At 59.3% G+C, this 16,383-nt stretch overlaps 1 protein-coding gene across 1 annotated transcript; it reads left to right on the forward strand.

Annotated features, from left to right (window-relative positions):
• Window positions 1-1,496: 1,496 nt before the first annotated feature.
• Window positions 1,497-11,616, forward strand: TUBB3 (tubulin beta 3 class III). The gene is made up of 4 exons (XM_037877982.2): window positions 1,497-1,837; window positions 7,416-7,524; window positions 8,520-8,630; window positions 10,214-11,616. Exons 1-4 carry the CDS (start codon window positions 1,781-1,783, stop codon window positions 11,287-11,289), a joined length of 1,353 nt encoding a protein of 450 aa, XP_037733910.1. The 5' UTR covers window positions 1,497-1,780; the 3' UTR covers window positions 11,290-11,616.
• Window positions 11,617-16,383: the final 4,767 nt, after the last annotated feature.

Consider the following 16,383-nt stretch of genomic DNA (forward strand, 5'->3'; position numbering starts at 1 on the left):
ACCCCCAGCACAGGGGCCTCTGAGGCAGGTACAGAGCCAGTTATAGCAGCTCTGGGCTTCCCCCGTCGGAGCCCGGAGACAAGGGAGCAGGGCTGGGGAGGGGCAGGAGGGAGGTGGGCAAGGTCAGCCTGTGTCCTGGCTATTCCCAGCTGCCTCCAGGCCCCTGGGGCCACGGCAGCCTGAGAAGAAGAGAGGGCAGCCCTCAGGGCTCCACTCACCAACAATGAGGGTTGAATCACCAGGAGGCATGGACATCGCCTCTGTCCCTGCCAGAGGGATGTGACCCAAAGGATCTGTGCCCCCTAAAGTGGGTGGATCTGAGTCCCAGAGTCTGTGCTCCCCACCTGCCCCATAGTGGGTGCCTCTGAGGCTGGAGAGCAGTGCCCCTCCTGCGTAGTGGGTGCTGCTGGCGGACTCCCAGGGGGAGATGAATAAGGGGGGCCATGACTCAGTCACATGGAATAATGGCTGGGATACAGACAGTGGCTGGGCAGGAACAGGGGCCATGCAAGGAATGGGAAAGGAGCCAGCTGCAAATCAGGATGACAGGAAATCCTCATTCACACAATGGACAACTAGCCTGTGGAACTCCTGGCCACACGGGCTCCTGGAGGCCAAGGGCTTATTAAGCTTTCAGAACAGAACCGGTTAGTGAGAAGCTCCAGCCATCAGAGTGAGGCTAGAAACCCAGCAGAACATACCTAGAGCTCTGGAAGGAGCCGCCCTCTCCTGGTTCGGTGCAGGACGGGCTGGGCAGGGAGCAGCAAGGTTCCACATACCGCCTTCTGAAGCATGGGGTGCTGGTCACAGGGACTGGTACTGACAGGCCGTTTGCCACCCCATACACTGCTCACTCTGCCGCGGGCTGTGCGTCCCTGGTGTCTGTCTGTCTAGGCTGTGAACTCTTCAGGATAGGGACTGGCTGCTCCTGGAGCCACCTCCACCAGCCACAGCCGCCACCCCAGGCCAGCACCTGGCACAACACGGTCCCCATCTCAGAGAGTCCTTGGGCAACTCCACAATAACCCTGATTAACCCTAACAACGCACTCTTGGGCTGATCTGTGCTGGCAGGTCCCACCTTCTGCTCGGGCTGGGGCTGCTCCTGCTTTCATTGGTTGTATACGGGCAGCAGCTGAGATCAGGGCCCCCCGTGCCAGGCCCTGCACAGACAGGCCTTGCTTCAAAGCGCTCAGAACGGCAAGGGCCCAGACGGGCTGGGGAGGAAGGATGGAGACACGTGTGGAGACACTGGGGGCCACGATCCAGACTGGCCAGCACCCCACATGAACCCAGCGCTGAGCCCCTCCCAGGGGCCCCTTCGTGACTTGGGCAGGTCACCCAGGGAGACTGGGTGGGTCCTAGCCCAGTGCCCGAACCACATCAGCACTGCCCAGGGCCTGCACCCCTCCTACCCCCCCAGCGGGGGACTCAGGCCGAGGGGCTCCGCCCCCTCCCCCTAACTGTATCTGGGGCTCCCCGGCTGCTCTCCGGGGCGCGGCAGCTGTTGCATTGTGGCGGGGAGAGGCGGCGCCGGGCGAGGGATGCGCTGGTGCTGATGCTGCAGGGATGTTGCAGCATTTGCGGCGGCGCCTGCTGATTGGTGGGCCGGGCCCGGGTGACGTCAGCGGCCGGCCCGGTGCAGCGGGAGGCGGCTATAAAAGGCTCCGGCAGGCGCCCGGCCGCTTTCCGCAGCCCCCAGCCCGCTCCGCTCCTGCGCCCCCGAGCCGCCTGCGCCCCCCAGCCGCCTGCACCAGCCACAGCCGCCGCCCCGGGCCAGCATGAGGGAGATCGTGCACATCCAGGCGGGCCAGTGCGGCAACCAGATCGGAGCCAAGGTACCGCCCGGGGGGCGCCTGGCGGGGCCGGGGGGCGCCCCCTTCCCGGGCTGCGGCTCCGCCTTCTGCCGGGGGCGCCCGGGCGGGCTGGCCGGCCACTGGGCCGGGACGGGCCCCGCATCGGCAGCCTCAGCGCGGCGCGGCGGGGGCGGGGGCCGAGCCGCGGCCGGCCTGGAGGGGTGGGCGGTGCCTGCCCCGCCCCGGGGCAGGGGCCGGCGGGGGAGAGGGGCGGGCGGCTCCGGGCGCTCGGCGCGGCGGCTGGGAGCGAGCGAGCCACGCCCCGGCACTGCGGAGCTGGGAACAAAGGGATGAGCTCAGCGCTGCGCCACCGCGGCCGGGCGCTCGGGGCCGGCTGCCTTCGCTGGGCCCCCCGCCCGGGCCTGGCCGGGGGCTCCTCGGGGGCTAGCTGGGCGCAGCCCCGGGCCTGGGGGATGCTGTGGCGCAGGGAGACTGGCAGACACAGGGTGGTGCTCCAGCATCGCTTCTCTGCGCTTCCCCAGCCCCTCCCAGGGGCTTCTCCCACCGCAGGGCTGGGTGGCCGCTCAGCCCCATCGTGCCAGGGCAGCGCACTGCCTGGGGGGAGCTGGCCCAGATGTTCTGGGGGGCGGGATGCCCGCTGCAGATGGCACAGGCTGGGTGGGTGGCACAGACACGTGACACTGCTCCCTGCACAAACCCCTGCTAGCCCTTCCTCCTGCCCTGCCCCCGTCTGTGTGAGGGGCTGAGCCTGGTTCCCCAGCCCGAGTGCCAGGGCTCTGATGGGCAGAGCGGGCCTCGCAGCCCCGCTAACTGAGGGGCTAGGACCTGAGCTCTGTCCGGCCTGCCCGTGGGGTGACTGGCATAGGCATGGCAGCTCCTGCCAGGAGCATCAAAAAAGGCAAAGGAGGTGGGGCCCTTTGTTGAGCATCCGTTGTCTGATGCCTCTTAGGAGGAAAAACTGGAAATGAAGGAAGCCCCAAAGCTCCCTGAGATGGTGAGGGGCAGGAGCTGCCCTGCCCGCCCTGCAGAAGGATGCTGCCAAGCCTGAATGTCTCCAGCAGCGGTTTAACCTGCCCAGCCGCCAGCAGGGATGCTCGTGTGACTGGCTTTGTTCTGGTTTCACTGGCCAGATGCCCTCCGTAATTGCAGGCTGTGTGAGCTGGAGGCTAGAACCCAGGTCTGGGAGCTGAACCCTGCCGTGGGCCCAGGCAAACTCTTTGACCTCTGCAGCAGAAAGCAGGGCCGGGCTGAAAGGCAGCTGCTCTAGGGAAGTCAGGAGCCCGGTGCTACCAGGCCCCTTTGTCCTGACTCTCCTCCTTGGTTGGAGCCCCGGTGATCTCTTTAGAACCCCAGAGCCCTGGGCTGGGTCCTCTCTGGATAGCAGCTCGCTTTGTAGAGGAGTCTGAGGGAGACGCTGCAGCCTGGGCTTTCTCGTGCTCTGGAGAAATGGTGACAAAACAACCTCGGTTCTGGGGCAGGACAATAGCATTGAGCAGTCGTGCTCAGCCCCCGCCCCCCCCGACACATCAGATGTAACCAGAAGCCTCCTCCCTCCTCAGTGAGGTTCGGCCCCTCTTTGTCAGGGGTGTCTTCTGGGATCTGGAACTGATTTCTCCTCTTAGATTAGCACCATCCTGGGTGTGAAATGCAGCAATAAGAGGGGGGCATTTGTCAGCCCTCTTCCTGTGGCCAAGGGGCGAAAGGCTAGTAGGCAAACCAGGCTACAGCTGGGGCTTATGGGACATGGGAAGGTGTCTTTGTTACAGGCAGACACTGAAAGACATGGGGGGGAGGAGGGAGGCTCGCTAACCCAGCTTGGCAATTCCATGTCAATTGCATGTGTAAAAGATCTTGTTGTCCGCTTCTCGAGACACCTGCTGCGGTGACTTAGTGTGAGACAGCTAATCATCAATCAGGCCTCCGGGGGACATCTGTGCCTGCTCTGAATATAGAACAAGGCAAGTCTGCCAGGAGACTCGGCTGCTTCCTGGCGTCTCCCAGGAGGGCTGGGGAGAGGGGACTGAAATCAAATCAGTGCTCGGGAGTCCTTGTGCAGCTGTGGCTGAGTGCGCCCAGTAGGGATGAAGGGGGAAAGCCTTGTCATTATCTTGGTGGCCGGGAGAACACCTGCCACTAATAGGCCAAGTGGCTGGAGGAGGGGAGGCCAGCTACCAAGTGGAATAATCAGCCCTGGAAGGTTGCCAATGCCCATTTCCAGGAGGGCTTGTGGCAGAAATCTTTGCAGCCCATTTCCCCATGTGTGTTGGGGATCAGCCCCACCCTGTGCTGGAAGTGAAAAGGCTCCAGGGCTGCTGAGCTGGGGGTTCATCCCCATGACTTGTCTCCCCTGGCTGGGACACGGCAGCGTGACAGAGCCCTAGATTCCCCCAGAGGGGATGAGAGGAGGGGGCAGGATTGGTAGTGCAGGAGGGCAAGGAAGAAGGACTGAGCCTGGGTCCAGGCCCAGTCTCCAGCTGACCTAGGTCTGGCTGGGGCAGCAAGAACCCTTGCTTAAGCAATCCTTACCTTGCTGCTCCAGAGCATGTCTCACACTCGGCACTTCAGATGTCATTCCCTGAGCGCTCATTGTTTGGGGAACCTCTGTATTTGCTACCTGAGGAGACTCATTTATATGTTAATCAGCATGATGAATTCATGGGGAATTCATAAGCCCTGTAACTGACATGTCTGATCAATGCAGGATGCAAGCTGCTTTGAGTGGCAGCTCCATAGAGACTGCCTGTGTAGAGGTGAGCTGGAGCCATGTTTGGGTCCGTGGTGAGTGATCCGAGCACTCTCCACTCCCTGGAGGTGAGGTGGGCTCCGAGCTCCGTGTGGTCCCTTTCACAAAGGGTCACTGGGGAGACGAGGTCAGCTCTGCACAGAGTGAGCAGCTGAACACAGCCCACAGCAGGTAGACACTGCTGTGTATTTTAAGATCACCCTGACCTTGCAATCAGTTCCAATTTGTCCTCTTACAGCCAAGGCTGCTGCTGTAAATTAGCTCCGTTTTGTAGGCTGGCACACAACAGGCAGCATTGTCAGATGCAGGACGCATCCCCGATGCTCCCCCAAACACAGCTTCCCGTCTAATGCGTGTTCCCCAATACTCAGCTGAGCGAGCTTTAGTTCTAGCTCAGGCATTTGGCAATGAGTGTCGCCCCCCCCCCCCCCCCCCGGTGAAGCTCCACACAAACAGCACACCCCTGGGAGAAGGAAGTGTCTCTTCCAAGGATAACGCGCCCCCCACATAGACATGCCAGAGGGAGCAGCCCCCAGCCCGCTGAGGTAGGGCACTGGGAGAGGAATGACCTGTCTGAAGTGAAATCAATGCAAGGCCTCTGTGCTGTGCACGGGGGGTGCGGTGCAGAGGCTGCATGGTGCCAGTGCAGTCTATAGGCTTGTCTTGGCCTGTGTTTCTCCAGGTAGGGGACTCTGCACAGATGGCGGCTTTTGTATTTGACTAGTTTGCCCCCTGTGAAGGCACAGTGGCAGCAAGCAGCCTGTCCACCCCTCCTGCAGCACGTTGCTCCCTGCAGTGCTGGGCCCTTGCTAAGACCTGGCCAAAGCCCAGGGAGTTGAGAGCAGCAGATTCAAATGCGTTCTCTGGCTTCAGGCATCTTTTGAACATGAAGCCAAAGCTTCCTTCCCAGGGCGCCACTCGCCCTCCTGTCCGTCCTCCTTGGCTGCCACTGCTGCCTGTTATGAAACCCTGGAGAACCAAGACGAGCGGCTCAGCTATTCTGGAGGTAACTGGAGGTCAGCGTGTTGCAGCACCATGGCTAGCTCCCGTCTGGTGCAGAGCTGCCTGTCGCTGCCCTGCAAGGCAATGCCGCAGTGTAGACATGACTGGCTGCTGGCAGACCTCGGCCCCCGTCGGCCGACGGGAGCCCGGCTGAGATGCACACAGCAGGCGTGGGGAGTTCCCTGCGCTGCTAAAAGGACCCGGGCTCCCAGTTCTGCAGTCTGATCCGTTTGTAAGGCATGTTGCTTAACCACTGAACCTCCAGGAACATCTCACCCCCGGGATCGCTCCCGCCGCTGTCACACTGACGCAGCGCTTGTGCAGGATCTTAGCTCCCGCCCCAGGGCTCACTCGAACCTGGGCTTCCCTGACATGCTGGTCACCGGGCAGTTATACTGTGTTGCCGTTCCATGAAGGGCTCCCCGGCTTGCTGGGGGTTTGAATACCAGCATCTTAGCAGCCAACTCTAGCCCCGGCGGGGACTCCCCTGGTATCTCGGCCTGAGGAGCTCTGAGCTGTTCGAGTGAAGAGTTGGGCCTGATTCTCACTTACACCAGGGCCCCTTTACCCCACCACAACATAAGGGCAGTGTCGCCTGGTGGATAGAGCACTGGACTGTTCAGGAGACCTGGGTTCTATTCCCAGCTCTCACTGGCCTGCTGAGTGGCCTTGGGCAAGTCAGTTTCCCCACCTGTGAATGGGACTCTGGATGTAAAGCTTTGAAATCTACTGATGCAAAGCGCTGTGTCTCCCAATGACAAACGAGAGCCCACAGCACAGACCATCTTGTTGGATCCTGGCAGGTTCTTACCCACTTGGTGTGTGGAGCCTCAACACGGGGAACAAACATTTCACAGTGGGCTCTTCAGCCAACCGAGAGGTCTAATGCCATTCCATGGCTGGAAGGGGAAGCTTCACAAATTCAGCCTGGAAAGAAGGTGTACATTTTTAACTGAGCATATCTAACCATTGGCACAACTTAGCAAGGGCTATGGTGGATTCTCCATCGCTGACCACTTGTACATCAGGGTGGGATGTTTTCCTAAGCTCTGCTCTAGGGATTACTTGGGGGCAGGTCTCTGGTCTGTGCTGTGCAGGAAGTCAGACTGGATGATCACAGTGGGTCTGTGGATAACTGAGAATTCAGGCCTTGGTCTCCAAAGCTACCCTTGTCCCTGAGCTGTGACTTGCTTCTGGGCACGGTTGGTCCCATTTGCTGGCTCACTGTGGAGCTCACAGGTGGCACCTAATCAATGTCTCTGGGTCAGTCATCTAGTACCACAAGCAGCTCAGACTCTCCATGTGTCAGAGGAGGCTTGGCTAGGTTGTGACTGCAGAGCAATTGTCCCCTTCCCAAAGCCAGTGCCCTGCCTCTGCCTTGCAATGCCCCTTGACTCCTTATCCCTTCCTCAGGCTAGTACTTAGCCAGACTTGCCTCTCTGCCTCCAGGTAGGGGTCAGGGGAATCAATTGCCAGAGACCCCTTCTATCTAAATTGCCAGAGAGTTTTCCTGGCAGCAAGGTGTCACTCGCAGGGGAGCGTGGTGTGGAGTGTTTAAGGCTAGACAGCATGCTAGGAACCGTGCTATTGTAGGGACCAGCCCTGCACTGCGGTGTAGGGGGGCAGAGGTCACTTCAGAATCTGATTCTGGTCCTGCTCCTGGGTGCCAGGATTCACTCCACACAGGTCAAGCTGAAATCGTTGCTTGCCATTTGGAGTGGAGCGGTTTGGCTTTGTGTTCTGTGGAGAACAAAGGAAACAGGCCTGGTGCCTCTCCTAGCTCAATGCAGAGCCTGTCACTGCCCGGGTGCCCACAGCTAACTGCCTCCTGAATGTCCCCTGCTCTTTCTGCAGTTCTGGGAGGTGATCAGCGATGAGCACGGGATAGACCCCAGCGGTAACTATGTGGGAGACTCCGACCTACAGCTGGAGCGGATCAGTGTCTACTACAATGAAGCTTCCTGTAAGTCCTGAGCTGGCTGCTGCAATCATCCCGGGATGGGCTGACTGGAGCAGTATGTGAGGTCACGGGGTTTCCTCTCTGGCCCTTAGCAGTGCTGCCCAGGGATACGTGTACTTACCCTGAGCCTCCTCTCCCGTGTGCTCTGGCTGATCCTCCACCACCACAGTAAAGGGAAGCCCTGACCCCTCAGCCCGGGGGAGCTGTTGTAACTTCCCAGCGTCTTCCAGAAAAGCCCCCACTGTCTCCCCGCAGGCAGGCAGGGAGGTTTGACTGAAATGGAGCTCTTCTGGGATGTCTGGCTGGTCCCTTCCATGGCCGCCTGCTCCCCAAGGTGTCATGGTGTGGGAACGCTGGGCAGGTGGCGTGTCCAGCACCCAGGGAGTCTTGCCCCTCTCCTGGCATGCCCTCTTCTGGCCAGTCCTGGCTTGCAAGATTGTTTTGGGAATAGTTCCCTCTCCTCATCCCAGCCAGAGGCGGTTAAGGCGATGCCAGCTGGTTACTGTGGTGCAGGGCTGGCGGCTGGGGTTAACGGGAGGGCAAAGCAGGCCCCCGACTGTCTGGAATGGGCACTGGCATGGGGCTGAGTGGACTCAGTTGGTGGTTGGCTTGTTGCTGGAAATGCCCCATCTGCCCAGAGGGGATATGACGACTGCCTGGGCCCCTGCTTCCCTTTGTGGCCGCTCATTGGAAGGGAGGAGATGCCTTCGGGGTGCAGGAATGGGGAAGTTCCCAGCCCTGCCCCAGTGCACGGAGTTCTGAGCTTGTCCCCAAACCCAAACGGCCCTGTGCCGGCGCTCCAGCCCGCAGAACAGAACGAGCTGGGCCCCGTTCTAATGGGGACTGGAGCACCACGGAGTAGAGGGTGCTGCCAATGCCCAGGGCAGAGGCTGGTGTCTCAGCAGATGAGCTGGCTCTTCTGGACTCTAAGGCTAAGCAGTGGAAGCTGGTCCCATGGAGCCTGCCAGTTTAGAGGGAACATGTGGTCTCTTTTCCAGCTCACAAGTATGTACCTCGGGCGATCCTGGTGGACCTGGAGCCCGGGACCATGGACAGCGTTCGATCGGGGGCATTTGGACATCTCTTTAGACCTGACAATTTCATCTTTGGTACGTCCCAGCCCCCTGCTGCTGCTCTAACCCCGTCCTGCCCTGTGGCACTGCTCTCTTGGCCGCTAGCTGGTCCATCCTAGCTGCCCACTCGGAGCTCCCTCACCCTGCTCCCCCCGACACACTCACTTCTCGCTGGGCCGTGTCTGCCTCCCTGTTATTCCAGCAGTGCCTACGGGCCGCTTAGCAGGAGGTGCTGCACAGCATCGCAGATGGTCCCAGCCCAGAAGGGCTTAGTCTGAGCAGAGTAGCCAGATCGGGGCGGAGGAAGGAGACTAGCAGAGAGTGACCAGTGATGGGGCCACTGGCCTGTTAGAACCGCATCTCTTGGAGGGAGGCGAATTTAGCTTGGGGGGGGGGGGGGGGAGGAGAGAATAAGCTCAGTGGGAGGAAAGTGAAGGAAGAGAGGACCTGGGAGGGAAGTGGGTGAGTGGGACGGGGTGAAGAGGGTGGGGGGTAGCTGAGATGGAGGGGCAGGGCTGGAGCAAACAGCTGATCAGCCCAGGGCAGAAAGTCTAGCCAAACCTGTGGGAAGGTCACTGAACAGGGATGCTGAAGGCAGGGGAACGTAGGAAAATGCCCCTTGTTCTTTGCTGTCCTGGGCCAGTCTACGTGAGACACGCAACATCGGCGCTGCTGCAGCGCAGCTGGTGCCAACGCTCCGGGCCGACGGGGGAGCCCGCTCCTGCTGGCCGAAATTACTCCACCTGTGCACGAGGCAGAAGCTGGGTGGGTGGGTGGCAGAGCATCTTGCCCACATAGCACCCGGGTGGACAGCGCTGAGGTCTCTAACTTGCGTCGCTTGGAGTGGGGGGCTCCAGCGAGGTAGGTTATAGCCACATAAGCAGTCGTAGAGACCTGCCCAGAGGAGCATGTGATCAGGTGCTGCAAGGAAGAGCTCGGCTGCAATCCACAGTCCTGCCGGGCCCTCGATGCCTGCCCATGAGCTTAGCCCCATCTCTCCCATTGCCCAGGAAACACGAGCAGAGTGTCCAGGACCTCCAAGAACATCTCCAAATTCACCACAACCACCCCTGCCACTCCCCGTCCTGTCCCCCTCCCTTCAGGGCCTCTACCCTTAGGCAAGGCTGAATTTTTCTTTCTCTTCTGTTCTGAGATCTCGCGCACTCAGCTGGTGGCTCCCCAGTGCCTGCCCTGCTACACAACTAGCCTATAAGCCGGTCCCTGGGGCTGTCTGTGCCTGGAAGCTGGCTAGTTCAGCTCTGGGGAAAGCCCAAAGGTCAGGGCAGCCTCATGCTATGGGCGTCACCGTGGGGGGCTGATCACCTCTGCCTTCCAGTGCCTCCGGACTGGCACATGGCTGCTCTCAGTGGTGGGTGGTGCCAGCCTGAGAGGGTTGATCCAGGCAGCTCCCAGGCTTTGTTCTCATGCAACATCTAGCCTCTCTCATAGCCCAGCTCTGTGGCACAGCAGCCCTCCCTGGCATATCGTGTCTGTTAAACCCAGTGGCTGGGCACGCCCAGGAGAGACCAAATTCCTGCAGCAAAAGGCTCTGGTCACTGTTCACACCAGACTCCCTACTGATGGAAGCGAGGCGATCCACTGTCTCTTCTCCCCCACAGGTCAGAGCGGTGCTGGCAACAACTGGGCAAAGGGGCACTACACAGAGGGTGCCGAGCTGGTGGACTCTGTCCTGGACGTGGTGAGGAAGGAGTGCGAGAATTGTGACTGTCTGCAGGGCTTTCAGCTCACCCACTCCCTGGGCGGTGGCACTGGTTCGGGCATGGGTACCCTCCTCATCAGCAAGGTCCGTGAAGAGTACCCCGACCGGATCATGAACACTTTCAGTGTGGTGCCTTCCCCCAAGGTGTCCGACACGGTGGTGGAGCCCTACAACGCCACCTTATCCATCCACCAGCTGGTGGAGAACACGGATGAGACCTACTGCATCGACAACGAGGCCCTTTATGACATCTGCTTCAGAACCCTTAAACTGGCCACACCCACCTATGGTGACCTCAACCACCTGGTCTCCGCCACCATGAGCGGTGTCACCACCTCCCTGAGATTCCCTGGCCAGCTCAATGCTGACCTGAGAAAGCTGGCAGTCAACATGGTGCCATTTCCTCGCCTCCACTTCTTCATGCCAGGCTTTGCCCCCCTCACAGCCCGTGGCAGCCAACAGTACAGAGCCCTAACCGTCCCCGAGCTCACCCAACAGATGTTTGATGCCAAGAACATGATGGCTGCCTGTGACCCACGTCATGGCCGCTACCTAACTGTGGCCACAGTCTTCAGAGGCCGCATGTCCATGAAGGAGGTGGATGAGCAGATGCTTGCCATCCAGAGCAAGAACAGCAGCTACTTCGTAGAGTGGATCCCCAACAATGTCAAGGTGGCAGTCTGCGACATCCCACCCCGGGGCCTGAAGATGTCTTCCACTTTCATTGGGAACAGCACAGCCATCCAGGAGCTCTTCAAGCGCATCTCAGAGCAGTTCACCGCCATGTTCCGGCGCAAAGCCTTCTTGCACTGGTACACGGGCGAGGGCATGGACGAGATGGAGTTCACAGAGGCAGAGAGCAACATGAATGACCTGGTTTCGGAGTACCAGCAGTACCAGGATGCCACAGCTGAAGAGGAAGGGGAAATGTATGAAGACGATGAGGAGGAATCTGAGGCCCAGGGTGCCAAGTGAAGCCTCTGGAGTTGGCCTGCATCAAGTTTCTTACCATGAAGGTCAAGCTTCTCCAGCACCCTGCTGTCCAGCATAGTCCTCCATCTTCGCTACCTGTTAGCTGAGTACTAGACAACAGCTATTTAGTTGCTTCTGATTAAGGGTTCCAAATTTTAAATCATTCAGTATTTACTAACCATCTCCCCTCCCCATCCTTGAGTTAGCGCAGCTGTACCCCGTCCTCATCACTCCGATCATGTTGATGACCCTGATGTTTGAGGATTTTTTTTACTGGTTTGTCGATTTTTATTTTTTTGGAATACTTAATAAATGTGTTGCTGTCCAGTATGTCCTGTGCGAGACCGTCCTTGTTCCAGCCCCAGGACTTGACAATGCGGCGTCAGACAGGTGGGTGTGGTAGGGAGCAGGGTGATGCCGCTTGTCAGTTGTGAGCAGCGTGGGGGTGCTATCCATCTCCATGTCCCAGGCAGCACATCTCTTCGATTCCCCGGGGGCTAAAGCGAGGGGTTTGGGAGGAGCCTAATGAGGGTCTGTGGGGGTTGTGTGGGTGTCTTAAGCTGCTTTGAAATGCCAGCCTGAATCCGGAGCAGGCAGACCCTTCTGAGCCACCCGCAAACTTCACTTCCTAGAACTGTCCACAAGGGTCACGCACAGGACAGCTGTGTATTGTGCCAGCCAAGGACTCCCTGCCAGTTTAGTCTGTTCCTCCATGGAGCAGAACTGGGTGAAGGCAACGCTCCCACTCAGGCCCGTCGACAGGAATTCTGGGTGCCAGGGCCAGGGCCGTCCCTGGCGGGGCAGAGCCTGGGGCAGAAGTGATGAATCTGTCAGTTCCAGGTCTGCCTGTGGAGGCCCCCAAAAGTGCAGGGCTCAGAGCGGTCTCACGCGCCTAGGAGACCTGCGGCCTGCCCGGGCAGTTTCCTCCTCCCTCCCCCTCCCCCCCATCAGTGGGCCTGCACGCACTCCACAAACACCCCTGCAACTGCATTGCTGGAGTTAACAGGGGGCGACTGTCTGCTTGTAAGAAGCATTTATCCTTCAGTCCTGACACCCCAGAGCCCGTCCTGGGTCTGAGTTGGCAGAGGGGCCAAATGACAGAGGTGGGACAAAGGCTTGCAGAATCCTCCAGAGGAGGCTTTTCTGGCAGGATTTCAGTTCCCTGCCCCATGCTAGCCAGGCCCTGCAGGCTCTGCAGCAGGCTGGGCCCAACTCTACAACAGGAAGTCTCCAGCAGCGGGGGGGTAAAGAAGACGACAGAGGCTCTTCCAGATGCAGCCTGGACTGACTGTCCCCCACATGTGCTTCACTTTGCCTCTACACTCTTAGTACGCTCCGGCTGTTTGGGTTGATAACTGCTTTGCAGAGGGGGAGACAGATGCTGGAGGCGGCCTGGTGATGGCCTGGTGACGTGGGACCTATGGCATGCTGGCAGGCTGTCTGGAGTTGTGCTCATCTCACCTTTGGGCTGGGGAAATCCACTTCTGACCACTGCTGGAACAACAAACAGTGAGGTAGTGCCCATCTCCGCTACTGTTTCAGGCTCTGCAGACTCAGCGCTGCCCAACCTGCCCCTCCATTTGCAGCCCGAAGGCACTTGGGTTCTGGAGCACCGTCTGGGGCAATGGCTGGATTTTTGCAGCATCTTCCATGGCTGAGGAAGGGTGGAAGAGCCCTGTCAAAGCCCTAGAATTCAGCCCAATGCACATGAGCTGGTCCTGCCCTGAGGGTAGGATAGAACTGCCCGTTCCGGGGGGAACTCTAGAATGGTTTGGGTTGGGAGGGGTGGCTGAGGCCTCATGGAAGCCAACTGGGCTCTGAGCTTCATTGCAAGGTGTTGGTTGGCAGAGTTACCACCATTGCTCCAGCTTTCCCTGTAGACAATTGATGACTTTGCAAGTCTGTGAGCACCCCGCTGGAGGGCCAGGACTGCAGGTGTCTTCCTTGCTTCAAGCTTCCTTCTCCATACTCTGCCCCTCAACTGAAAGCTCTTTGGATTTTAGTGGCCTCCAAAGGTAGAACCTGTCACGGAGTCCCAGGGCGATGCTCTGGAACTGCTCCCTACGAAGCCAGGCAGGACTCTGGGGAAGTCTCCTCTCTGGGAGCAGCCTGTCTTCAGGGCAAAAAGGTCACACGGCTTCCACCTTCCTGGGTCTGACCTCGGAGCATTCAGCATCCTCTGCCCCTCCGCGCGCTTTCCACAATGAGTCCACCCAGGCGGGGTCCTGGGGAAGCCAGAGGGTCCTGCACCCCAACGCCGCAGTCAGACGGGACTCTCAGCCAGCCAGGAAAATAGAACGTTTATTAGATGACAGGAACGTGGTCTAACACAGAGCTTGTAGGTGCAGAGAACAGGACCCCTCAGCTGGGTCCATTTTGGGGGCAGTGAGCCAGACAACCACATCTGCACTTCACTCCATGTCCCCAGGCAGCCCCAAACTGAAACTCTCTCCAGCCCCTCCTCCTCTGGGCTTTGTCCCTTTCCCGGACCAGGAGGTCACCGGATTCCTTTGTTCTCCAACCTTTAGCTCTCACCTTGCAGGGGGAAGGGCCCAGGCCATCAGTTGCCAGGAAACAGGGTGTCAGCTATTCTCTGTAGCCAGACCCCCGCACACACCTGCCCTCTCGGGCTCTGCAACGATCATACACCCTTATCCCACCACCTAGATACTTAAGAACTGCATAGGGGAAACTGAGGCACCCCCACAGTATTCAGAGGAAACATTAAGAACAGTCCCACTTTGTCACAGAACCACAATCAAGTCTCTGGTCCAAACACTAACAGGGACAATACTCCAGCAGGCAGCCACCTAGGTGAGGAACTATGGGGGTGGAGAGCACAACAGAATCTTGGCTTACCAGTGCTCTGTAAAGGGGGTGAGTTGCTGGTGGTCGGAGGGATAAGGCTGGTCTGGGGAAAGCTGAAGAGCAGTTGGTGTCTGGGGCAAGAGGCAGGGGGTACTTCAGCCTCCTGCCTGTAGCCCTCCCCTCCCCCACTGACCTAGGTGGGAGCTAGCCCTGCCCTGCAGGCCTTGCCCTGGATGTTCTGGGCTCTTCCTGGGAGGCTAATGGCTCTTATTTCCTTGCTTAGGGAGCAAGTTCCCATCTGCAGCATGCACCTTGGGGAGAGATGGGCACTGCTGCCTCTGGCTTGGGTGAGTCTCCAGCTAAGGATCAGTGTGCTGGGCCTCGTGCATTTTATCAGCCGCATTGCAGTGTCCTATCCCCTCTTTCCAATGTACTGTGGTATTAACCCTCTGCTCTCCAGTGCCACAGAATGCAGGTATCACTCCCCAGTGTGCTTGGGACAGGACAGCTCTCGGGTCAGTCCCATCATGCTCTCTTCCAGCTGCTAGCCCATTCCTTGTGCCATCATCTAGCTCACAAGTATCCTGCTCCTTCCCTCTGGTCCCCTCTCAGCCTTGGATAGAGATGGGTCAAGCTCGTTACCACCTTTAACACAGGTGTTTAAACGCTACTTCCTGGCCCTCCTAGTGCAGGCTGGGGGCAGCCCCTTTAAAAACCTGCCAGCTGGTTGGGATTGATCCCAGCTCCTGAGCAGGGAATGGGGGGTGGGTGATGCTGCTGCACCAGGGTTTTTAAACACATTAACTTATTGGTTTTCAGAGCATCTCTTTGCCCTGCCTTGAGCAGGCCTGAGCAGCTCTCCCTGAATTGTGCGAACGCCCTTACTGCACGGGAGGTGCTGGGGTGGATTCTCCATGCAGGAGGAGGGTGTAGATGTAAAGCAGGGGCTGGGCACTGCACGAGCTGTCTATATGCAGGAATCTAGTTAGCCCTGTTCACGGGCAGATCCCTGACTTGGGCACTGGGACAGCTGCAGAAGTGGCTGGGAAGGGGCCTCCCCACTCAGCTCATGAGCGTGGGATTAAACACACCATGCTGCCTGTTTCCTTTTGAGTGTTGGCCAGGAGCTGGCTTTGTTCCCTGACCCTGCCCTGTCTGCCCGCAGTTGGGGAGGCATCCCCTCCTGCGGCCCGGCCAGGCCAGGCCAGGCCAGCACAGCTGCTCCCTGGGGGAGCTCCCGGGGAACACAATCCTCTTACCTGCTGTGGGGCAGCCAGAGAGCAGGGGAGCCCTTTCCCCTGTCGGAGGAACCTGTCTCTGCTCAGGCTGGATGCAGTGTCGGGGGAGGGCGTGCAGTGCTGGCAGAGGGACCATCCTCTTGGGAAGTGCCAGACCTGCTTTGCCTGTGAGTTAAGGGATTAGTAACCGCCAAGGAGGGCAGAGAAACAGGTTCCTTTAGCCATCGTCTTTGTGGAACAGCGAACAGGTGCTGCCTCCCCCAGTGTAGCCCCAAGTGTCACTCGGTGCACAGCGCAGGGGGGCACACTCGGTGCTGAGCCCCATGTAACACGGCCCGGCCCTGGTTTGGGGAGATGGAACGCACCACGCTGGCCAGGGTGAGCCTCCCTTGGTCAGGAGCCGATTCCACCAGCGTAGGCAATGGGTGGGCTAGCGCTGAACCCACCAAGGCCACTGTTCAGCCACACAGGCACCAGCGAATGGCCACTCTGCAGAGGGTGCAGTGCAGGGTGATCCCGGGGGGGGAAGCGAAGCACAACACCACGAGTGAGTTTTAGTCTCTCCTGCACTGCGGGATGTGTCCCAGCCTGCCCTGCACCTGGGGCCCGCTCACGCCTTTGCTAGCTGGTGCTTACACCTGAAAGAAGTTTAAACAAGAAGAAAATCTAGGTCATCCCTTCTCTGCCCCCAGTCTGCAGCAAACCCCAACCCTAGGGACCTCAGGGCATCAGTGCTTTGTGCTCCCAGGAGGGCCAGACCTTGAAGGAGTGCTTGCCTCTACAAGGACCTGCCCTGGCTCCTTGTCCACCTTGCTGGGCACACGTAGCTCTGCCAGCCGGAGGATACACTGGGAGGGCCGCTAGCAGCAGAGGAAGGGGACTGTCTGCTTCTTTCTTTCCCTGTGGAGCCTGGTTAGAGCCCCCATAGATGCTGGGGTCTGTTCCCCCTGCTGCAGGATCCTTGGGCTGTCCCCAGTCTAACTGTAAAGGGGGAAGAATGGGCTTGGGAGCTGCTGGAGGGGGGTCAGGCCAGCTGAGCTGGGCCCACAGG

This window comes from Chelonia mydas, chromosome 12, assembly GCF_015237465.2.
Source record: "Chelonia mydas isolate rCheMyd1 chromosome 12, rCheMyd1.pri.v2, whole genome shotgun sequence".
NCBI lineage: Eukaryota > Metazoa > Chordata > Testudines > Cheloniidae > Chelonia > Chelonia mydas.

Coding starts and splice junctions, on each gene's coding strand:
- TUBB3 (XM_037877982.2), top strand. CDS start 1,781: ATGAGGGAGATCGTGCACATCCAGGCGGGCCAGTGCGGCAACCAGATC. Junction 7,525..8,519: donor CTACTACAATGAAGCTTCCT/GTAAGTCCTGAG, acceptor TCTCTTTTCCAG/CTCACAAGTATGTACCTCGG. Junction 8,631..10,213: donor ACCTGACAATTTCATCTTTG/GTACGTCCCAGC, acceptor TCTCCCCCACAG/GTCAGAGCGGTGCTGGCAAC.